Source organism: Phodopus roborovskii, unplaced genomic scaffold, assembly GCF_943737965.1.
Source record: "Phodopus roborovskii unplaced genomic scaffold, PHOROB, whole genome shotgun sequence".
NCBI lineage: Eukaryota > Metazoa > Chordata > Mammalia > Rodentia > Cricetidae > Phodopus > Phodopus roborovskii.
Window position 1 is genome coordinate 1,296,223 of NW_026126549.1, and position 25,360 is coordinate 1,321,582.

Consider the following 25,360-nt stretch of genomic DNA (forward strand, 5'->3'; position numbering starts at 1 on the left):
TCTAGGCTTACCACACTTTCTATTCCCACCAGAAGTTTGTTAGAGTTCTAGTTTTCCCACATGTATCAGAACTTGTTACTGTCTTTTTAGTGGGTATGAAGTATTATCTCATGATTTTCTCTGATGACTGACCTAATAGTGTTGAGCATTTTTTGTCTACTGGCCATTTGTATGCTGTCTTTGGAGAAATGCTTGTTCAATTTGTGTGTGTGTGTGTGCGCGCGCGTGCGTGCGTGCATACACTTGCCCATATAGGCATGTGTGGAGGTCTGAAGTTGACATCAGGATGCCTTTCTCAGTTGCTCTCCACTTTATTTTTTTGAGATGGGTCTCACTGAGCTTGGAGCTTGACCTTGTTTGTCATCATGACTGGACTGACTGGCTATCGAATCCAAGCCATCCTTCTGTCTGTGCCCCCCATTGCTGGGGTTGCAGGCATGCAGTGCTGGGAATCTGAACTCACTTCTTCATGCTTTCATGGTAAGCACTTCACTCACTGAGCAAACTCTCCAGCCCTCTTTTGCTCATTGTTAGATCAAGTGGCTTTTCTTATAGTTAGTTGAGTCTGTTGTACCTTGTCAGAATTACTTAAAATATACCTAATATAGTAATAGTAAGTTAGTAGAAAACTCTTCTTGCAAGTAAAGAATTTGGGGCTGGAGAGATAGATTCTCAGTGCTTAAGAGCACTTGCTAATAAATAATCTTGCAAGTTCAGTTCCCAGCAATTGTGTCAGGTCACAACTTCCTATAACTTGAGCTCACACCCACCCCATACATACATTTGCACAAACACAAGTTAAAAAGCACTTCTGTTGTTGGTGGCGTATGCCTTTAATCCCAGTACTCGGGAGACAGAGGCAGATGGATCTCTGTGAGTTAGAGGCCAGCCTGGTCTACAGAGCAAGTTCCAGGACAGGCTCCAAAGCAATACAGAGAGACCCTGTCTCAAAAAACAACAAAAACAAAAACAGCGCTTTTTTTTAAAAAAAATTGAGGAATTTGATCAGGTTAAAGTGTCACAGTAGTTGCATTGGATATAATAGGAATGTACAGTTCTCATTTCTGATTATATTCTTTTAACTGAGTGACAATTTAGCCACAGAAATGTGTGTTTGCCTCCTGATAATTACACTGTCTTGTCTGGTAGGATTTAGAGTATGCTGAAGTATGGTAATGAGAGATTTAAAAATTAGATTTTAAGAAGTAAATAACATTTAAAGTTCCAGCTTAAGCATTGGTCCAGGATTTTTTGGAAAAGATTGATTATTAATAACCTAAGGAAATTTCATGACATTTTCAAGATGTTTCTTATTTTTTAAAATAAGACCCTACAGGTACTGGAAAGATAGCTCAGTGGTTAAGACATTTACTATTCTTGTAGAGGGCCTAAGTTTGGTTCTCAGCACCCTCGCAGTTGTTCATAACCACCTATAACTTCAGTTCCAGAGGCTCTGACACCTTTTTCTGATTTCTGCAGGCACCACACACACGCACACATGCACGAATGCAAAACATTCTTACACATAAAATTAAGTAAGTCTTAAAAGAAAAAGAAGAAGAAAATCACCAGATGGTGGTGGTGTACACCTTTAATCCCAACACAGAGGCTCGCAGCTGCTTGTAATTTGAGCACCTGTTGTAGGATCCAAGCACTCTCTGTAAATACACACACACACACACACACACACACACACACACACTGCATTTGCACAAACACAACTAAAAACACTTTTAAAAAAGAAAGTAAAGAACTTGATGAGGCTAAAGTATCACAGTAGTTGCATTAGATATAATAGAGAAAATGTATAGTTCTTCCTCTCTGGCTAGATATTTTATCCGAGGCAGAGGCAGGTGGATATCTTAATTTGAGGCCAGCCTGGTATACAGAGCTAGTTCTAGGACAGCCAAGGCTTACACAAAGAAAACCTGTCTTAAAAAATCAAAATAAATGAATGAATAAAGCAAAATTAAACAGGACACAACAACAACAAATTAATAAATTAAGTAGTGTGAATATTTGTAATGTATGGATTTCTTGGCTAGTTTGGTATTATTTGTCATGTTTTTTTTGTTTGTTTTGTTCTTTGTGTGTGTTTGTGTAAGGTAGATATTGACATCATATCTCCTTGGGTGTAGATTTGTGAGGTTGGTTTAGCTTGGTTTTGTTGAGACTAAGTCCACTATGTAGCCTGGATAGCCAGCTAGTAGAGATCCTGCTTTTGCCTCCCAAGGGTACCTACTTTATGCAGTAGGATTTTTTCTTTTACTTTTTCTAGTCTTCAGAGAATGTAAATGCCTGTGGCTTTTACTATTCATTGTGAGATTATATGTTGTCTCTTAGTGAGATCCAATCCTACTTCTGCTTTCTGTTCCTCAGAATGATGCATTTTAAAACTGAAGGTGTGTGTGAGGGGGGGGAGGGGGAGAGAGAGAGAGAATATTGGTACTTAGATGCTGTGGTGTGCCTATGGAGGTTACCTCCTTACACCTTGTTTTTGAGTAAGGCTTTCTTAATTTCTGCTGCTCAACACACTCCAGGCTGTCTGACCCAAGAGTTTCTGGGAAATTTCTTGTCTGTCTCCCATATCACTGTAGGATTGCTGGAGATCACTGAATATGGCTTACCCTAAGTTGTCAAGTTTGTGGCAAACACCTGTTTCTCCAACCCCTATAAGTATCTTAAAACTATTTAAATTCAAACTTGCTTTTTATTAGAATTAAGTATTACTGGGTGATGGTGGCACAAGTCTTTAATCTCAGCACTTGGGAGACAAGTAAGAGGATCTCTGAGATTTTTGAGGCTGGTCAGGTGTTCAGAACTAGTTCCAGGATAGCCAAAACTACACAGAGATGCCCCGTCTCAAAAAATAAAACAATAAAAAGAACCATGTTGAATTTTGTAATGAGGATTTCTGGCTTCTACTAACTGTGTAGCCAAGTATGACCTTGGATTCCTGATTCTCCTGTCTCCCATCTCTCAGGCTTCCAAGTTTTGGGATCTATAGACTTGTGCTGTCATTCATATCTAGCAGGGTTTTTTGGTTTGTTCTTTAGGTAGGAATATACTTGGTTTCCATGCTTCCTCAGCTTGGCCTCAATCAATGAGGCTTAAGTGATTCTTTTGCCTCAGTTTCCCCAAAAGTTGGGACTACCACTGAGTGTCATTGTACCTGGTTCTTGCAGATTTTAATTGCTACATTTATTTCTAATAGGCACTATACTTAGATTCAAAGGAGAGTGACCTCATTTTAGATGTACTATATTTTATAACCTTAACCTTAAAAATAAAACAGTAGCACCTTTTGTAGATTTAAAAAAAATATTTGTTTATTTTTGGTTTCTTGAGACAGGGTTTTTCTTTGTAGCCATGGCTGTCCTGGATCTTGCTTTATAGATCAGGCTGGCCTCAAACTCAGAGTTCCACCTGCCTGTGCTTCTCGAGTGCTGGGATTCTGGCTAAGATTTATTTTTTAAGCTTTTGATCATTTTTGTTTATGTGTCTGTTTGTATGAATGTATGTGTGCCAGATTGTGCAGGTATCTGAGGAGACCGGAAGAGGGCATTGGAGCTTTTAAAGCTGGAGTTATGGGTAATTGTGAGCCATTTGACCATGAGTACTGGAATCCAAACTCAGGTCCTTTGAAGAACAAGCATCTTTAACTACTGAGCTGTCTCTCTAGTCCAAAGATACACATTTTTAAATTTTTTGTTATTTTATGTGTATGTGTATTATCTAGCATGTTTGTTGGTATAGTACATGCATAGTTAACAGATGGTTGTGAGTCACTGTGTGGGTGCTGAGAATTGAACCTGAGTCTTTTGGAAGAGTAATCAGTACTCTTAACCACTGAACCATCTATCTCTCTAATCCCCAAGATACATATTTTAAAATCAAAGGTTATTAAGGCCAAGGGGTATCATGACAGATTGGGATCATGCACCAAAGTGGGAATATGGTAAAGTCAGAACACAGCAAATCACCACTTAAAATTTCAAATTATTGGCTTATTTTCATCTTAGTAGAGACATGGGCCTGTTCTGTATTAAACTCAGCACTTTGTGTGGCTCCTTTGGTGGGTAAGCAGGGTCTCACTATGTAGCAACCCAGGCTGTCTGGGAGTTTGCCTTAATGTTCCAGCTTTAGCCTTCCAAGTGTTGAGATTACAAGTGTGAGCCACTACACCAGACTTTTTCTATGTCATTTGTGAATAATTTTATAGTTCTGTTTGTTTGTTTTTTTTTTAATGCCATTATTGTTGATCACAGTAAAGGTAAGATTGGTTCAAAATTTAACCAAAGTAATGTAGTAGGGTGAAAAAATCCACCTCCAGTAGTATTTGTCTTCAGAGTCACCCTTAGAAGTCTCTCCCTCCTTAGTGGCCCTGTGTATGCTCTGAGTTAAGGTCCCCCTTTTAGTCCTGTCTGAAGGACCTGCTACAGTGAGGCCCATACTGTGACAGTTAGGCTGGACCTGGCCTTGCTCCATTAAGCTGATGGAAGAGAGGGAGCCTTTCCAGCATTGACCCAGAAGTAACCTTCTCATTCTGTGTGAGCACCCAGAGCAGGGAATCTCCCAAGTTGGAGGGACATGGTTGGGTAGGCTCCACCTGAAAGGCTTTCAGGGACAGACGAGGAAAAAGCAGAACTCAATCGTGGAACTGTTTGCTAACCACTCTGCACTCTAGTTATGGTCCTGTGTGTTTTACTCCTTCATTGGTGACTGGTGGACTTGACCCCAGAGTGTAAGAATCTAAATGCTTAAGGTTCTGTTAGGTGGTGGTCAGCATATGTGGCCTTTGAAATGTGAATACCTTTGTCCCCATAGTGTTTTGTTTTAAGCAGCTTTTCTGAGCCTAACCTTATCACCAGCACTGTGGAAGTAATTAGGTTTCTATGTGAGGAGAAGGATGTGAGAACAGTGTGTGTGGGGGGGGGGAAGGTTAGCCCAACATGTAGAGCCTCTATAGTCATAATGGGGTGTTTGGGGGGGGGGCTTAAAATACTGAATTTTAAGGGGGAAAAATCTTTACCTGGTAATGTTTCTCTTTTCATCACCAAAGAGATAGCATTTCTGAGAAGACTGGAATTTCTCTGCTGTTATCTGTTACTATGCTGGGGAATGATCACATTTCACATTTCCAGGTTGCTAGGAGACAGGCAACCTATCTTACAGCTATTGGCATGGCAGACCTTTTTACCTCCTGATTTTTTTGAATGTCTATGTTTCTTAGAACTGCCAGGCTTCCTGTATGAAACCAAACTGTAGAGGAAACATGCTTGCTTTGACCAGACCCCAGAATTATAAAGCAGGTTAGAAATGTCAAGCTAGGTTGAAATATAGAATGGTACCAGCTGCTACAGATAAGACTGCAGTTTTGAATAATTTTCCTCGTTCCTGTTGCCGTGTCTCTTTCTTGGTACTGTCTTCTGAGAATATCCTTCTAAGGCTTCAGATAATGTTAAGACCATTGGTTGAGGAGACCCTTGCTCCCAGGAATTCTTCAAATAAGTTCCTGGAACATTTGCTTTCCTATTTCTATTTTTGCCTATATACTTTCTTTTCCAAGGGAAAAATTACCTTAGGTTATAATACTTTTTGGGAGTGCCTTAAGATTATAGATTGTTACAACTAAAAATGCCCAAGCCAGAAATTGTGGCATATGCCTATAATCCCAGAATTTGAGACAAGGGGAGAATTATGGGTTGGAAGCCAGCCTGAAGAATACAAGAAAATCCTATCTCAGAAGGAAAAAATATATATATATATATAAATATATAAATATAAATATAAATATATATATATATATATATATATATATATATATATATATATATATCAAGACCTGGAGATGAAAGTCAGTGGTAAAATGTCTGTACAGGTTTCATTCATACACAGCACTGGGAGACAGAAATGGTAGATGCTGCTAAGAATATTGCCCAGCAGCCCATGTCAAATTTAATTCTTTGTAGTAATCTAGCTACTAATTTATAGGTAAATCTATATTGTAGTAATCTGGTAGGTAGCACAGGATTCGAGGTTGATGAAGACTCTGCTATTTGTCAGAACCCCAGGCTTTTTTCTGTCTGAAGTCACCATGGACTTCCCTGTCACGTGTGCTTAGGAGATGGTGTGTGTTTTAAAAGCACCTCATTGACTTCCTGTGTGGTAATACTGAAAACAGGAGCGGAGCCTTAGTGCTTACATAGTAAGTAAATTCCCTTTATAGTTTAACACCATTGTAGACTAGCTCATTTAACTAGTATAATCTATTGAGGCATTTTTGTTTCATGACATTGACTTGGGTGGGCCATCCATGGAAGCAGCAATAGGCAGACATACACATTTAGTATGAAGTATTTAAAAGAACTGGAGGACCCGGAGAGTCAACTCTGCCGTAGAACACTTGCCTGAGATTCTTAAAATCCAGGGTTTGATTCCTGCTCTAAAACACTAAATCAGATAACTGAAGATGTAGCCACCCAGAACAGGCTGAGATAGTTCCCTGTCTCAGTGCTGATAGAGGTTAGAAGTTTATGTTTCATAACTCAGTTATTTAATATTAACTTTCTGTACATACTGACTGAATGAAATAGTAGGGCTTGGTTTGCTTATTTTCAATCTTTGTCCTACCAGATTGCTTTCCTAACTTTAAAGAAATTATACCTGTAATGAATATTCAGTCCTGAAATTAGAGCCTAAATGTAAACAAGGAGAAACCCTTTATACTTTCATTACTTAGAAATAGGTCTGAATTGTAGGTATCTGTCATTCTAGATCTTCTTTCCAACAAATCATTCTTTTTACAAAGTTACACAGTGCACATTGTTTGATAAGAATCAGACCTTTTCCATGTATAGTCCTGTAAGTATCCAAGTCGTTACATTTCCTTCCTTCTTTCCTTCTTTCTTAACTTCCTTCCTCTCTTTTTCTTTTTCTTTTTAAACATGTTTTGATAGTTGGGCATGATGGTGCATACCCAAAATTCCAACACTTGGAAAGTGGGGGTGGGAAGATCAGGAGGAGTTAAAGGCCTTCTGTCAGCTATTTGACAAATTTGAGGCAAGCTTAGTTACATTTTATTTGGCTTTTTCTGCTTTCTTTTAGCTAGGTCTCATTTTATGTAGCTGAGTCTTGTCTACTCTTAATGTTCCTGCCTCAGCTTCTCAAGTGCTAGAACTACAGGAATATACCATGTGTGTACTTGGGAGTATGATTCTTATGTAACCTTTTCCTTTTGTCTCATTTCCATATAATAACTCCCTGGGAATAGGATGCCTTTAAAAAAGGTTTACACATTTTAAGGCTTCCAGATGAGCTACTCTAGTTTGCATCTTTTGAACTTGTTTTATGTGTGTGTTAATATATGACGCTTTTGTTCAGTTGCAGAATGAAGAGGAGACTGGGGAACCTGCGCAGACCGCAGGTGATGCTCCTCCTCCGTACAGCAGCATTTCTGCAGAAAGTGCAGGTGGGTACTGAGGCCAGGCCTGACACTACACATAGACGCGTCAGTAGGTGCTGTTGAATTCTAATTTGTAGCCCAAGGTGAAAACTCGTGTTACTGTTATCTGACTCTTTTTTTCCCCAGCTGATAAAGAAGGGCTTTTAATAGTGGTGAGGAAGGTACACACTGTAAGGCACATCAAGATGACCCTCTGCATAACAGCAGAAGGAGACTCCTGAAGCCAGAGTGCCCAAGCCCCACTTACCAATGTTGTCCCCCTTTTTATGGTGCTATTATTTTATTTAAATTTGAAAGTCATGTCATATCATTTGGAGCAGGGCCTAGGCCCCTCCCCTCATGTGTCTAAGCTGAAAGAGTATCGCTCTATGTCTAATGGGGGGTAGTTATGGTTCATTTATTTGTGAGCTCCTGAAACTTACCATGTTAAATTTCTTCAGGCTTTGGAAGAACTCTAAGTTATCTCATGGAATCAGCCTAAGACCAGGACTCCAAGAGATGGGAGTATAGCTCAGTGATAGAGTACTTGCCTGCCATGTGTGAGACCTGGGTTTGTTCCCCAGCACTGTAAAGCAAAATAGCTTTTTAAGGAATAGAACACCAAAACTTGGGAAAAGAAATCTCTGTTTATGGCTTTCATACTGTGCAGTCCTCTTGCTCACCAATGTAAGTGTGCGTGTGTAACCCATGATCATAAATATTGGTCTTTTATGATTTGTTACCCTTTCTGACTAGTATTTCAATATCTACCTGTATTGTAAATTTTTTGTTTGTTTTTGGGGGGGGGGATTGGCTTTGTTTTGTTTATTGAGGCAAGAGTCTCATAGCCCAAATAAGCAACTCTGTATAGCTGAAGCTAGCCTTGAACTCCTCACCCAACTGTCTCCAACTTTTAACCATTTCAGATATTCTTTCTCAAATACTTCTGCCTTTTTCATATGCATTCTATATTTCTAAAAATTCTTCTTTTGACATAGGGATTATGTAACTGGAAGTAATCTCTGTAGATAAATCCCATTAGATTGTAGGGTCATGCCTTTATCAGTTGAGAGGTAGGGGTGAGAGAGAGACACACACAGACACAGAGAGACAGAGATAGACACAGACAGACAGTTTGAGATAGAATCTCATGTATTCACAATGCTAGTGGGCAGATAAGTAGATTTCTGAAACTCTCTGGCCAGCCAGTATACCCAGTTGGTAAACTCCAGGTTCAGTGAGAGACCTTGTTTCAAAAGGAGAGAGTGACAGAAGAAGGTATCTGTCTATTGGCAACCTCACATCTGCACATATGAACTTATATACAAGCATACACCATACACCCAGACATCCTCTCTCACACAAGCCCACACCCAAAATAGGGGGAGAAAATAACCAGGCAGTGGTGGCACATGCCTTTAATCCCAGCATTTCGGAAGCAGAGTTAAGTAGGTCTCTGAGTTCAAGGCTAGCCAGGTCTCCAGAGCATGTTCCAGGATAGCCAGGGCTACATAGAGAAACTCTGTCTTGAAAAAATGGTGGTTGGGGAGTAGGGGGTGTTGAAAGCCATAGAGGAAGGTAGGCAATGTTGACTTCTAGCCTCCCCCATGTGCATGTATACTTACATACATGTTCACCACAAACATGCATGCATACAATAGTTAGCATCTGGGTAATATCTTCCAACTAGGAACATGGTCAAACGTTCTCCCAGCCCCTATTTATTCAGATTTTGTTTGTTGTTGGCCTGTGCAGTTACAGCTAATGGCTTATATTAACTGTATATCTAGAACATTGCTGTTCATGCATTTGACTAGCCTTTGCATTATTTTGGGTTTTCTGTGTATGCAATATCATCTGTGATTGCCAATTACCAATTATATGTTGCTTTCTGGTTCTTTCTCTCCCCCAACCCCCTTTCATAGCCTTACCAGAATGCACCACCTAAGATTTCTAAGAGAGATTTATTTAGATGTGGTAATGGTAGACATTTTTATCTTGTTCTCTTAATACTTTTTTATTTTTTTTAAAGGTTTATTTTTTACTTTTTAAAGGTTTATTTTTTTAGTCTATATATCCATGTATGCCATGTTTATGTGGGTACCAACAGCAGCCAGCAGAAGGCATGGGATCCCCTGGAGCTAGAGTTACAGGAGGTTGTGAGCTTTATAACGTGGGTTCTGGGAACTAAACTGAGGATCTCTGGAGTGGCAGCAAGCTGAGCTGTTCCTCCAACCCTTGGTTCTCTAACCTTGAGGAAGAAAGCCTTTAATAATTTACCAATGGTTATGATGTTTTCTTTGGGTGTTTATTTGTTTGCAGTACAGGAGACATGAGGCAAGTGTTCTGCCACTGAGATCATATAGCCAGATCACATGAGTATTTTCTAGACATTTGATCAAATGAAGGAAGTTTTCTTAATTTTAGTATTTTAAATGGATATTGAGTTTTTGTTCCTTTGTTTTGAGAAAGGATCTCTCCATAGATCAGGTTGTCCTCCAATACTATGTATAGGGAAACTGACCTTGAACTCCTGGTTTTCCTGCCTCCTGGAAAATGTTAGGATTATAGGCTTGTACTACCACACGTAACACCTGAATACAAGGTGTGATGGCTCATGCTTGTACCATCAGCCCTCAGCTGAGACTAGAGACAGTCTGAGTACAGACTGAGTACATAATCTTCTAAAGATTTATGTATTTTATGTATATGAGTGCTCTATTTGCATGTCTGCCAGCATGACAGAAGCGGGCATCAGACCCCATTACAGATGGTTGTGAGCCACCTAATGTGGGTGCTGGGAATTGAACCCAGAACCTCTGGAAGGCCAGCCACAGAGTCATCTCTCCAATCCCCCAGACTGAGTTTTATATGGCTAGATTCCATTACAGAAGAGGAGGAGGAGGAAGATTATATTGTTGTTATTCCCTTTTTGTTTTCTATTGATGAAGGGTATTGATGATTGACAATGTTAATAATGAATTACAGTAAAAACATAAATAAAGTTAGCTAGTGTAGTCGTTCACACTTCTAGTATCAGTGCCCTAGAGGTCAAGGCATGGCAGTGGTAGATAGTTCTAGGCCAGCCAGGGTTACACAGCAACAAAAATTTATAACTAGAAAATAAAAGAAAGACAATGTTGATGAAGTATTGGATTTTCTTTTTTTTGAAACTTAAGAAAATGTTTAAAAGTTTAATCTTGTAAATACATCTTTTCTGTTATGCTGTTATGTAATAGAAGTCAGCGAGCATGAGATAGTGTTCAAAAGAGGAAGTGAAAAATTTCATAGAGAGAATTACTTTGCAACCAAATTAGTTATTTCAGCACATCAGAGAACAGTTTGAAATATGAGTCCAAGTAGAGGAACACATGACTATTAAGCATTTTTATTAAGGTAGATTTTCACCTTTTTTAATAAGAGGAAATCACAGTATCGATCTTAGTGCGAATGTGAAGGCCTTTTAGTCCTTTGACAGGAGATCCCGGTAGTTGCTAGTCTGGCTAAAGCTTGTGACCCTATAACGTCCATCTCCCAAGTATCTGAGATCACAGATCTCTATGAGCCACTATGCCTAGATCATATAAGTGTTAGCCAAAGTGTTTTCCATCACTATTTAAATTAACAGGTCTGATGGTCACTTAGGAGACTGGGACAGGAAGATTGTAAGTTCAAGGCAGCCTGGGTAAAAAGAGGGTTGGAGATGTGAGGGTGGTAGAGTGTTTCTCACAAAGCCCTGGGTTTGATCAACAGTACCTCAGAATAAATGCCCATTAGATTCAGAGTGGTACAAAACAATTTTAAATAAGGATATGAAGTGAGTTTTTAATTTGTTTGTTCTTATGTATTTATTTTGAGGCAGGGTCTCACAATGTAGCCTTGGCTGAACTGGAACTGCTACGCAGAACAGGCGGGCCTTGAACTAACAGAGATCCATCCACCTGCGTTTGCTTCCTAAGTGCTAGGACTAAAGGGGTGATGAATAAATATACATTTAAAAATTTTCCCAAGTGTCACATTAATTTATAAATGCCTTTTGCTTCAGATAGATGTTATTTGCTTTTTTTCTGCAGCATATTTTGACTACAAAGATGAATCTGGGTTTCCAAGTCCCCCATCTTATAATGTGGCTACAACCCTGCCCAGCTATGATGAGGCTGAGAGAACCAAGACTGAAGCCACCATCCCTTTGGTCCCTGGAAGAGTAAGCCGCTTATTTTTGTTTATCTATGTTGTTTTGGGGCTGCTTAGTTGGAATTAAGTTATTTTCATTATCCAGTAATTTTACAGCTAATTTTAAGCACATGCATTTTCCTGAAAATGATGCACCCAGCAGAAAATCCTGACCTGTTCAGTCTTCCAGTATCTCTGAGGCACTGCCACTACCATCCCCCTTTTAATCCTCCTGGGGTAGGAGGAGAGGACTTAGAAAATACACTGACTGTGCCTTGATTTATACACTTAATATTTTGGTATTAGCTCATAGCTGCTGTAAGGGATGCCTACGGAGAGAAGAAATACAAATGACATCAGTGAATGAAACTCACAAGAGTCCTAGCGTCATCTAGATAAGCCTTGTGTCTCCAATATTCCAGATCATACACCTTGTGTGCCATTTCTAAGTTCAGATATCATCTGGTCTGCTAGAGATATGAGTGGGATGCGATAGAACCGAGCAGAGATTTAAGATAGATGCAGATAGGACTAGGAGTGTAGCTCAGTTGGTAAAGTACTTGCCTAGCGTGTACAAAGCCATGGCAGAAACTTGTAAGCCCACTGCTCAGGATGATCAGAAGTTCGAGAGCACACACCAAAATATTATGAGGTCATCCTCAGCTATATACTGAGTTCATAGCCAGCCTAGGACACACAGGATGTTGGAAGAAAGGAATCAAAACCAAGCAAACACTGCAAAGTGGCAGCAGCAGGCAGCCTTGGACCTCCTAGCTGTACGTAAAAGTTGAGTAAGCCAGGAGTGGTGGTGCACGCCTTTAGTCCCAGCACTTGAGAGGTAGAAGCAGGCAGAACTTTGTGAATTTGCGGCCAGTCTGGTTTACAAAGAGAGTTCCAGTACAGCCAGAGCTATACAGAAAAACTGTCTTGAAAAACAAAAAAAGTTTAAAAAAAAAAATTGCTATATAGGAGATTTTCTGTTCTGCCCCATCCTACAGCCATTTCAAAATAATCACTAATGGGCTTAATATTAATTACAAACTGGTCTGTAGTTCAGGCTTATTACTAACTAACTAGCTCATATTTAAATATGCCCATTTCTATTCATCTATGAATTGCCATGTGGCCATGGGTTTTACTGGTCTACTGGCATCCTTGATTTTTGTTTGTTTGTTTGTTTTTTGTTTTTAACATATCAATCCCAGTTCCCTCTCCCTTCTACCCTCCTCTTTCCTTTCCCCCACCCCCACATCCCCCCCACCATCCCCCGTCCCATCCCCCCCACTCTACATGTAGGGTGAGACCATCCAGGAGGGGTCATCTAAATCTGTCAAAAGTCATTCGAAGTAGGGACTAGGACTTCTCTCCTGTCTCTATGTTAAGGGAGTATGGCATCCTTGTTTTTTTAGGCAGCTGGCTTGCATCTCTCTGAACTTCTTTCTCCTACATTCAGTTTGGCTTTCCTGCCTAACTATATTCAGCCTTGTTATAGGTCAAAGAACCTTTTATTATCAACCAATGAGAGCAGTTTATGTTCATAGGTTATTACCCTACAGCATTCCTTTATTGGGTCTAACATTGTAGCACTGAGGAGGCGAGGCAGCAAGGAGAGTTTGTTTCCTAGATAATTTACCCAGCAGACCCAAACATCTTGCTTAAATAGCCAGTGAAGGGGGAGTGCTCGCACCAATTACAGCTGACCCTTCATCAAGGGTTTATGCCGGTCATGCATCTTACCTTTTGTGCCAGCCACAGCAATGCCTCTACTGGGCCACCAGAAGTGCTCCTCCTTTGGTCTAGCACTTTTTTGTTTGTGTGTTTGTCCTGGAATTAACTCTGCACTTTGATACTTTTAGTAGTGCTTAATTCTGGGCTGGAAAGATGGCCCAGTGTGGTTAAGATCACTGGCTGCTTTTCCAGAGATCCTGAGTTCAATTCCCAGCAACTGCATGGTAGCTCACAACCATCTATAGTGTGATCTGATGCCCTCTTCTGGAATATAAGCATCCATGCTGACAGAACACTCATACCTCAGAAAAATACATAATAAATAAAAATTTGAAAAGAAAAAAAATAGTGCTTAACTCCTGCCCAGTGTTCCAGTGAGAGGTGGGTCTCCTTCATATGCTTCCTGCAGGCACGTTACTGTACTCTGCTGCTTGTTGGAATCTGTGAATAGATCAGTGCAAAAATTAGCTCTGATTAATTACAGAACACTTAAAATTCTTTAGACAGCTACACACAGTTAAGAAATTCTTAAAGGTAGATATATAGAGGTACTTTTAAATTTAGGGTACAATGTATTTTGCAGTGGGTAATGAGATTTGTTTACATCAGTGCATGGAGCTTAACATCCAGCTAGGTAAAAGGCTCTTACATACTTATACCTATACTGCACAAGAGCTATGAACATCAAGAACTGTCTTTTTACCAGATGATCCGGGTTAGCCTCGAACTCAACAGAGATCTACCCCTCTCTGCCTCCTAAGTGCTAGGATATTAAAGGTGTGCATCACTACCTCCTGGCATATCCGGTTTCTTTCAAATCATTCAATACATGGTCTTCATCATTTGAAAAAGTAGGCCACATACCTTGGTGTTGTTTCTTGTAGACCATAACAATGTCTTTTCAGATTTGGAGGGATAGATCCTCTTGTCAGTATGAAGGTGAGCTGTCAGATCAGTACAAACAAGTGCATAAGTTGCCAAGCCGTGGGCAGCCATGTGCTCTTCACGGCTGAGCATTCTATGCTTGCCCCTTGGGTCAGCCTCAGGAAACACTTAAGCTGCCAATGTTACCTCTTCAGTGGGCTCTAGATCCTGATACTTACTCTAAGCCTCCAACAGACACTGGATAGGTGATAAGCTAGAGTCTAAGTCACGTGTGTAGATAACCTTTTTCTTTAGAGATTGGGTCTCTCACTTTGTATATCTTAGTGGGCCAGAACTTGCTATGTAGACAGGCTGGCTTGGAAGTTACAGAGATCTACCTGCTGCTGCCTCTTACGTGCAGGGGTTAGTTAAAGTTGTGTGCCATTCCCACCTGAGGGATTTTCTTGAAAGAATTTGATATGGGGCTAGAAATGTAGCATAATAGTACAGTTCTTGTTTAGCATTGGTAAGGTCCTAGTTTCAGTCCCCAGCACAAATAATAACTAATAATAAGAATAGTACATTGGCCTATAAAATAAAGTAGTTTAGAAAGCTCTGGGGCTATTAAAATGCTGAACCTTTAATGCTTGGTAGTTCTGAACTTGAACCACAGTAATAAATGCACTCCTAGATACTTGTATTCACTCCTGTATTTTTCTGTTGTCATCCCTTTGTCTAGAAATAATTCATCATGACTTTGTGTTACTTTTTTTTTCCTTCATTTAGGATGAAGATTTTGTGGGTCGGGATGATTTTGATGATGCCGACCAACTGAGGATAGGAAATGATGGGATTTTTATGTTGACTTTTTTCAGTAAGTATATACACAGCAGTCACTTCCTACAAACCTAAGTGTTCTGAATTCATTAATAGAAAGTATGATTAAAACAATTATGAATGTTGCATTTTTAACACACTCCAAATCTTGTCTTGCATGCCCACAAGGCTGATTACTGTTACTGCCGCTCATATCCAAATGGCAGAGTGGGAATGGAACAACTTTGTCTGATGGATTTTGTGTACACTTATTTTTCTGATAGATCAATGTCAATCTGACTTCCCCTTTCTTATGTTTTACATGTGTGTTTTTATGTACCTCACTTTCCAATAAGCATCTATTTTATATACTTTATCACAATCAGAATGCAGCGCAATAGAAGTGATTGCTGTGAGCTGTCAGAAGGCAGAGCAGGAGGGTGAATAATGTGAATCCGGGGTGTTTAGTTTACTCTCTAACCTGTGTGGTAGCGAAGACAGGAACAGGTTGGTGGGCACTGACAGCAGCACACACAGCATAGAGCTTCTGAGGGCGATCAAAGAAAGGGTGGTTGAGGGGAGGCAGAGTGGTTTGTCAAGGGCAGGCTGTCGTTTATATCCCTGGGAAAGCCTGCGCGCAGAGGCTGCTGCAGAGATCACTGCTGTTCTTGGCTAACATCGTTCCCTCCACTCTTACAGTGGCATTCCTCTTCAACTGGATTGGGTTCTTCTTGTCTTTTTGCCTGACCACCTCAGCTGCAGGAAGGTATGGGGCCATCTCAGGATTTGGTCTGTCTCTAATTAAGTGGATCCTTATTGTCAGGGTAAGTTGTATAGCAGAGAATGTAGATTGTGTAGAGAGCCAGTAATTAGAATGACTTTGAATATTATTTGATTTTTCATTTTCATGAAAAATCTAAAGTGATAATCTGGTTTGTCTTTGTTCGGATTCCATGATAAAGTGAGCTAAAATCAGTTACACATAATTCCTGTCTCCTTGTCTCATGTTCAGATTTAGGAGGTGATCTGTCTTACAGGTTGTTTTGATGCATATGATATGGTAATGGGTATAGACAGAGGGTATCATCTTTCTATGACTGGTTAGTGGGAGTTCCCAGTTGATTGCATAAAATAATTTAAATTCTAGAACATATATGTGCTTTTTAAAAATAGCTTCAATTTGTTCAAAGCCACACAACTGTATAAAAATGGTTTCAGAGAGGGAACCAAGGTCCACAGGATGCTTGGCCTAGGGTTGAGGAAGTTCTTCAATAAGTTCCTCAATCTTTTGGAAGGAACTTGGGGCTTGGGCCATTCCTAGTGTTCTCTGAATACTTTTTGATGATGTGGCTGATGGTCTTGATGGAGCTGTTGTGCACGTCAGCATCTGGTACCAAGTACACTTTAAAAACCCTGGAGAATGGGTGGCACAACCTGGTGTCAGAGTATGCTAGTGCACTGGCTGTTCACCCTGTGATCTTGAGACTGACAGAGAGCTGCACCTGGCCACTGCCATCCTGCATCCTGAGAGACTTTGTTTCACCCTGCCTGTCACAAGGCTGGGCAAAGACTCAAATGCATATTGCTCTTGTTCTGTCATAAAGTTAACCACTTTGTTAGGGGCCATCTAGATTCTTTTTCTAAGATACATTTGGTTCTTACTTGCCAGAAGAATGCCCTGGGCCGGTTCCTAGCAAAGGTTTAGGATTACCATGAAGTACATGTTACCAAGTTCAGACTTGAAGGTTAGAAACAAATTGGACCTCATTGACAAGGAGACAGTAATGCCAGCCAAACAATCACCTTTAGTACTGAGTATATACAATGAAACTAGAAATATGTTTAGATGGGATGGGAAATACTTTGTGGAGCATTTCCAGGATTACAGGCTTGTATCACCGTGCCAGAGATTTTAAAAGATTTTCTAACAAAATGCAGAGTTGAATATATGCCACAAGTGTATTATCCGAGCGCTTGGGAGGCTGAAGAAGGAGCATGACTAAATCCAGTCTGAGCTATATACCAGACCCCATCCTTAACACAAACGGAAGCCATTCTTTTTGTGTATTTGCAAAATAAGCAGTCTGTTAGAGAGCAGGGAACTTTAGGGTTTTTTTGGGTTTTTTTCCCCCCCATTTGAAGAAGTCAATTTGCATTTGTCGAAACAATTTAAAATTAGAAGTAAATATACCTTATTTTAAAAATTATTATTAAGAGATGGTTCAGTGGTTAAGAGTACTTGATGGCTCTCTTGCAAGGAACTTGGGTTTGATTCCTGGCACCCATATGGTGACTCATAACCATTCATAACACCAGTTCCAGGGGATCTAATGGTCTCTTCCATATTCTTCAAGCACCAAGCATATACTATAATACAGTCAAAACATGATTGAATTTATATATGGTGTGTATGTCTGTGTGTCTGTGTGTGTGATATATGTATATGCATATGTATAGATGATCTAAGTGATAGTTGTGTTTTATGTGCGCTTATATTAGTAAATAAAATTGTTCGGTTAGGCTGCAATAAAGTCTCTGCCTTTTTTTTCCTTCTTCCAGTTTTCCACCTATTTCCCTGGATACTTTGATGGTCAGTACTGGCTGTGGTGGGTGTTCTTGGTTTTAGGTAAGTGCTTTTAACAAAAGAAAATGGAGTAAAATATATCTTAACTTTTTTTAAAAAAAAATCTTAAGCAGCTAAAATTACTTTTTAGTAAAGCCTCATTTTACTGTATTGTATTTACCATCAATTTACGATGAAATTGTTAGATGTTTCTTCCAAAAAGATTAGGTAGTTTCTACCTGTAGAGTAGCATGCATGTTAAAATAGAGTCTGTGAAGTGCTTTTCTAGCCAGTTTATATGTGATAGGTGGAGCATACTAATGACAGCACAATACAGTGTGGAGTTTTTTCTACTTAAGAGTTATTTCCACAGAGGGTTTGCAAACTCAACCCTAAGTTGATTTTAAGTGTGCTGTAACCAACTGAAATAATTCATGTATATTTGTGAGCCACCTTTAGTTAGACCAATCAGTAGACCACAGAAAATGTATTGCTCTAATATACATAACTTCTGAAATTATGGGGTTTCCAGAATTCTGTAGTTCATCATTGGTAAGAAGACTTAATTTATTATGGGGAAAGGAAGTTTAAAGCTATATACGTACACATACATACAATTACATACATATTTACACATATAAGCATACATGTGTGTGCATGCACACATAAGGCAATCTGGCTATTAATATCTAAATTATAATTTTTACCTGTTTATTTTAAATTATTTTCTTCCTAAATTATTAAAGCAAAGAAATTAGTATTGGGATGAATTTTTTAAATGTAGCTTTGTTATCTATAAAGAAACATATGTAACTGGGCAGCGGTGGTACACACCTTTAATCCCAGTACTCAGGAGGCAGAGACAGATGGATCTTTGTGAGTTCGAGGGCAGCCTGGGCTACCGAGTGAGTGCCAGGATAGGCTCCAAAGCTACACAGAGAAATCCTGTCTCAAAAAAAAAAAAAAAAAAAAAAAAAAAATGTAATGAGACATTACTGCTGTCATGTCTACAAAGTGATAGCAGAGCTACCCAGTAGCTTTTAAAAATGATGGGGCTGGAGAGATGGTGTTCACCACATTTAGTTTCTGCTTTATGCACCTTGTATCCTCTGTTTAAGCTGTTGGTGTACTGTTGCTCATGAATCTGGCTGTTCAGCCTAACACCTAAGCCCAGCAGGAACTTGAATTGAGACCTGCCTTTGTTAGCCAACCAGATCCATACATTCCCCAACCCTGCAAGCAGTCCATGATGCCATTCTCTGTGGCCTCCACTGAAGCATCATCTACTCTTGCTCACTGGGATCTAATGATTCCAGAAAGAGAAAGGGTGAATTTCTCCACAAATATAGTAAAAATGAGTGGCAGGAGACTAGCTCAGGAGGAATCATTTCTTGGCTTATTTATTCTCTCAGGTGGACTCTGAAAGGCAAGGTAGGGTGTGGCCTAGCTCAGTGGCGTAGGAGCTCTGCACCAAGAGACAGTAAATACATTCAGATGGGTTGTTTGCAATATAAAGGATTGATTTCTATTAGTGTTTCATGGAAGGTAGGTTGATGCTTTTTTATTAATTATTCTATTTCTGTATTATAAGCAAAGGGGTGGGGGGCTTTGATGGCACACACTGTTAATTCCAGAACTCAGGAGGCAGAGGCAGGTGGGTCTGTGAGTTCAAGAACAGCCAGGGCTACACAAAACAGAAAAACAAAGGGGGTAGCTTTGTGTGCCTTTCTTTGTACCCTCTATTTGAAGTGTGTGTTTGCATCCTCTCTTTGGGTCTTTTTGGAAGCTTTTGTAGTGATCTGTGCAGAGCACACCCAAGCTGGTGGCTCAGGAGGTATAGCTAACCTACACTAGTATTGTTTATCCCACTTGTTAATTTACCGTTATTGTTATTTTTGTTTTTCTAGAAAGGGTTTCTTTGTGTATCCCTGGCTGTCCTGGAATTCATGTTATCGGGCTGTCCCTTTAACTCACAGAGATCCACCTGCCTCTACCTCTTTGGTGCTAGGATTAAAGGTGTGTGCCACCACTGCCTACCCAAAGCCCCCCTTGTTGCTTACTATAGAAGTAGAGCACAGCAAGAATAATCAATAATAAAATATCAGTCTATTCCAGTTTACCTCAGTTATTTTTAAAGTTGTTTTTATTAGTTGACATCTAAAAATCAAGATATTTTACATAAATTTCTTGGATTTTTATGCTTTTCTTAGCAGTTGAAATATCTAGCAAAAACTGCATTCCCAAGTGGCACCTGCTGGCCCCTCCATTCCAATGATGGAGCTTCCATTTTATGAGCATACGATGTGTTTCTGGTTTTGGTGTCAAAATGAATGATATTCATCAGTCTCGGGATAGATAACTTTGAACTTCTCACCACTAAGTTTATTTTAAAATTCTTCAAACAAAATAGGTTAATGATTCCTTGTGACTGGGAAAGAGGAGGTAGTAGCAGGTGAATAAGCAACAACTAGTAAGGTCCAGGGCTTTGGGAGAGTGATGACAAAGATGCTAACACTAGATAGTGAGCTTGCTCCAGTGGGGCACACATTGAATCCCAGCACTTGGGAGGCAGAGGCAGGCGGATCTCTAAATTTGAAGTCAGGCCAGTCTACAGAATTCCAGGTCAGCCAGTCAGGACTGTTACACAGAGCAAAAACAAAACAACACAAAAAAACAAAAATTAGATTGGTTGTTGTACAAGTCAATAAATACATTAAAATCCAGTGTATTGTATGCAGTGAACTTTATAACATGCAGATTTTCAATAAAAATATTAAAATCTCATGGAAGGATGCCTCTGAAGGAAGGTCGAGTGTGTTTTCATGGGCACATTGCTTGAGGGGTGGGTGAATGTGAGTGTGGTGCTGGCAAACCACCTTTAAGAAAACTGGAGTTTATGTAAGTGGATGCTGACATCTAGTGGACAATGGTATGTACTGTTGGCAGAAAAAAAAAAAGATTAGAATCATGCTTGAGAAAAGTGATGTATGCCTGTAATCCCAAAACAATTCAGAAACAGAGGCAGCAACAAGACCAGTCTTGTTCACATAGCAGGTTGGAAACCAGCCTGTGTATTGAGACCATATTTCAGAATACAAAACAACAAAACTCATTTATAATCTCTTTGGAGTTAATTATGTGGATGCTGTTTGGGAACTCAACAGGAAGATTCTGTAGACTTCCCAATGAGACCTCCACACGTAAGTATTTGGTCCCTCTTTCTGTTCCCATTCCTTTTAAGAGCAATCAGATTCTATCCTAAAGAAGTGTCACACTTGAGATTGTGCCTTCCCATTGAAAAGTGGATAGCTTGATAGGAAAGCTCTTTGGAGATGCCATGTTTAAAGGTTAATAGGTCAGCAGGAAAATGTCATGCTCCTGTTACAAGGGTGGGGGGGGGGAGTTCTGGGGAAAGGATTTAATGTAGAAATAAGAAGTTCATTCTTGACTTTTTTTTTTAATTAGGCTTTCTCCTGTTTCTCAGAGGATTTATCAATTATGCAAAAGTTCGGAAGATGCCAGAAACTTTCTCAAATCTCCCCAGGACCAGAGTTCTCTTTATTTATTAAAGGTATTGGAGGAGGGGTAGGGGGTGTATTTTGTAGTTCCATTGTGATCGTGTGATACATTGCAGAGTTCTAGTCAGTTTTAATCGAGACTCTGTGAGATAAGCATAAATAAATGGTATGGGGGGGCTCTAAGAAGGTCCTTGCCTTTTCCCCTTTTTTATTGTTAGGGTGGTGTCTGTAGAAAGCTATTGATGAGGGTAAGGGAGAAGAAGAGAAATGTGTTGTCAACATAAAGGCAAGGGTCACCCTAGTAATAGGGAGGTGGGTAGGGTATTGATGACCTGATTGAACCCATCAGGCCTCCTCCCTCTCCCCTGATCTCAGAGCTCCAGAATGCCCTGCACAGAGTGCTAGGGAAGTTGGCAGGCACATTTGGAACAGGTCCTTTTGCTTGAGCCCACTAAGACATCCCATCTCTCTGAAAATTAGCCTTTCCTGCTGCCTGTTTTCAGGGTCATACTCAGATTTTATCACTGTGGTGGAGAGGAAGCTCATATCCAAGGAAAAGAGAACTTTCCTATACCTGAAACAAACCTAAACCCTGAACTGTGTTTGATTCACACAGTTTCCCCAGTAGCTGACTCCCATTTTTCATCAGCAGCCACCTGAAGGGTGACATAGCTTGAGAAAGAATATAGCAGAGAGCCCTCTGACAAAGCCTTTGTGGACTTAATTCTTTGTTCTTTGGGCTTTTGGGACTTGTGTGTTTGGTAGAATGAAACCTAAAGCACCACTTAAAAGCCAGTCCAATGGAAGGGTCATAAAAGGCCGTGTGATACCTGTATGTAGCAGTTGTCACAAATCTTAAATGATAGATAGAAAATTCAACTTGTAGAATGTGGCTACCATCAACCAGCATTATTTATTTATTTGTTTGTTTGTTTATTTTAAAGACGTCTAAATAGATAACTTTGGTCGCAGTGACTACATTACTGCTCACTGTGTCAAAGCACCAGACAAGCAACTTGAAGAAGGAGGGGCTTCTGTGGCTCACAGTTTGAGGAGATAGTGTAAGGAAGGCATGGCAGCATGGATGTGAGCCAACTGGCCACATTACATCTGCATCTGAGAAGCAAGGATGGATACTGACACGGCGCTCTCTCCTTTCTTCTTCAGTAGGAATCCTCCAGCAGGGTTTCAAATGACTGCTGAGTGGCAGGCTTTGACTTTGAGAATCCCATTAAAGTTGTTTATAGAGCAGCATGAGCTAAGTGGCCAGGGAAGTTACCTGTACTGTACTCCATTGTGTCCTGCATTTTGACTTAGCAGTCATTGGCTCTTGGTTTTCATCTGTTAATCAGAGCTGAAAGGTGAAATGACTTGAGTTTGTTAGGCCTCATTAGAACAGCCTCCAGGTGGTAGCAATAAGTTTCCTTTCTGTTTCTGCTTACTTTGCCAGTCCTGACAGTTCTCTGTGATGTCAATGGTGAGCTGTGGTCTGTCTGTCACTTTGTTTTCTCAGGATAAAAGACAGATGCACATGTACCAGTCATGTTAGTGGTCTAACAGACACAACTGAATTTGGGGTTGTGGGAAATGTTGACACTTATTAAAAAAATTATGCTAATTTCTCCCACTATTGAATCTACTTTGCATGTTGGTGCCTTTTAAATTTATACAGTCTAAGGGGAAACAAAACAAATGAACAAGGTTTTGTGTGGAGAGGTGGGAAAAGGACACTAAAGACTTAGAGATAAACCTATCCAGTATTTACTGGTGTGCAGTGTTAGTGCTCCTTCTTTGGGCATTAACAATGAGGAGCTCCCTGTTTCCCCACACCACTGCCATGAGAACTAAACTATGTAAAACCAGTATGTATGTACATGGCTAGGAATGTGGCTCAGTGACATCTCTGCTTAGCCTTCAAGGCCTTGCATTCAATTCCCGGTGCAGAAGAGGGGGCCGGGGGACCACACATAGACACAGACATCATCTTAAAAACATACATTTCTGTCATGTTACATTTTAAATGTTGGTTGGGAACTGCATATATTCTGAAAATCATGCTTCCCAAATACATTGGTTCTTAATAATTCTATAGCATATTTGTGGGATAGGGCTTACATCACTTTTTAACTTTGCCAGTTTACATCATCATTGGTACCCTCGCTGGAGTTTGCTTATGTAGATCTGACAGAATGTCAAGTGAATGGTGACAGTGGGAGTAATTGTAGAATGGAGAATTGCCACTTCCATTTTGTACTTTTGTTAGAACAGAAGAGAGAAGAGTGAGAAACTCCTGACCTTGTTTTTAAGAGAGAACATACTGGGGCTGGAGAGTTGGCTTAGCAGTTAAGAGCACTGGCTGCTCTTCCAGAGGACTGGGTGGGGTTCAATTCTCAGCACCACATGGCGGTCAAAACCATCTTTAACTCCAGTTCCAGTGCCCTCTTCTGACCTCTGAGGGCACTCCTCACATGTGATGCACAGACATACATGCATATATCATGTCAATTATTTATAGTGGGGGGCGCTTGTTAAGAACTCAAAGTTGACTGTTTATTGCTTCTATGATGTCCATGTATAGTCATCTTCAAAGTATGTTGACACACACCACAAATGTCTCAAAACACCTTGTCTTCTGTGACTACATCCTGCTCTTAGCTGGAACAACAGGCTAACTAGAGATTGACTCTTCAGTGTCCTCTCTGGCAGATGTTTCTGGTAAAGGCCTTCCTGCATTGATGAAGTCCCTCGAGAAGCGAGAGCATCTGCAGGAAGTGAGTCACCACCAGGACGGAGGAACAGTCACCTGCTTTAAAAGAAATAAAGTACTGTTGAAAAAGATCATTTCTCTCTATTTGTTCCTAGGTGTAAAATGTTAATAGTTAATGCAGAATTCTGTAATCATCGAATCATTAGTGGTTAATGTCTGAAAAAGCTCTTGCAATCAAGTCTGTGATGTATTATTAATAATGCCTTATATATTGTTTGTAGTCATTTTAAATAGCATGAGCCATGTCCCTGTAGTCAGTAGGGGGCAATCTTGCTTTATTCATTTTCCATCTCAAAGCAGATTTGAAATTGCAGATTAGTGTAAGCTATGCATAAGGCTGGCTGTTTGAAAAGGGGTTTTCTCAAAAGTCAAAAACTTTGGTTATGACTGCATTTCTGCACATAATCCATATTTCCTGTTCAAATTAATCTAGAAATGTCTAATTGTACTGTGTGTGAACACCTGGAAGCAAAACCATAGTGCAGTTCATTGTAGTGTTAACAAAGAACAAAAATGTCCTCAATTGGTAAATAAGTATTAATTTTTCATAGTCTATATTTAAAAACTACCTTTTCATTCCGTAGTTCTGTGTACAAAGGAATTCTAAAGGTGTTTGTCATTGTATAAAATGGAAAGGGCAAAGACAGATTCAGATTAAGTACTAAATGTTATTCTGGAAACTGGCTAGAATCTACCCAGAGGGTCAGGAGCTTGGAACTTTTGAGAGGATCCCTAACATTCTGTACTACTTGCTTTTACAACTGTTATAACTGTAGAATGATGTGCTTGCTGCCCAAGTGCTAGCTCACTTTGGTTGCTATATTAAACTGTAAATACAATAGAACATCAATAAATGTCTCTTGTGTAGCACCTTTTACTGTAATCAGTGTTTAATTTTGGAGTTTACAGTTGTGGATTGTGACCACATTTTCTAAATTTACACAATAGTCCACAATATATTCTAAAAATTAAACCTTTGTGTCTTAGTTATGGTTTTATTGTCCAAAAAAAAAAAAAAAAACTGTGACCAAAAGCAAGCTGGGGAGGAAGGGAGGAAAGGGTTTATTTGAGTTTATAGTTGCACATCACAGTCCCTCACCGAGGGAAGTCTGGTAGGAACTCAAGGCAGGGACCTGCAGACAGGAACTGGAGCAGAAACCATGGGGAAGTGCTGCTTACAGCTTGCAGGACCACCCGCCCAGGGATGGCCCGCAGTAGAGGGCCCTCCTACATCTATTGTTAGTCAAGAAAATACACCACAGGCTTGCACAGAAGCCAGTCCGGAAGTGGGTATCTTCTCAATTGGTTTCTTTTTCCCAACTCTTGCTTTTGTCAAGCTGACATAAAACTAATCAACACAGCCTGGCAGTAGTGGCTCAAGCCTTTTAATCCCAGCACTCCAGAGGCAGAGAGGCAGGTGGATCTCTGAGTTCTGGGATAGCCAGGGCTGTTACACAGAGAAAACCAAAAAACAAAAATAAAAAAAC

At 40.0% G+C, this 25,360-nt stretch overlaps 1 protein-coding gene across 3 annotated transcripts in view; it reads left to right on the forward strand.

Annotated features, from left to right (window-relative positions):
* The window catches only part of Ndfip1 (Nedd4 family interacting protein 1), a 38,545-nt gene extending 13,789 nt beyond the window's left edge, over positions 1-24,756 (forward strand). Inside the window, exons 2-8 of one of the 3 annotated variants that reach the window (XM_051201187.1) lie at positions 7,384-7,471; positions 11,518-11,648; positions 14,996-15,083; positions 15,725-15,849; positions 17,585-17,651; positions 21,054-21,159; positions 23,762-24,756. In XM_051201187.1, the coding sequence (XP_051057144.1) occupies positions 7,384-7,471; positions 11,518-11,648; positions 14,996-15,083; positions 15,725-15,849; positions 17,585-17,651; positions 21,054-21,157 (603 nt within the window). In that variant the 3' untranslated portion in view covers positions 21,158-21,159; positions 23,762-24,756. The remainder of the gene's footprint in view (positions 1-7,383; positions 7,472-11,517; positions 11,649-14,995; positions 15,084-15,724; positions 15,850-17,584; positions 17,652-21,053; positions 21,160-23,761) is intronic. The other 2 variants (XM_051201186.1, XM_051201185.1) reach the window with 2 other exon arrangements.
* Positions 24,757-25,360: the final 604 nt, after the last annotated feature.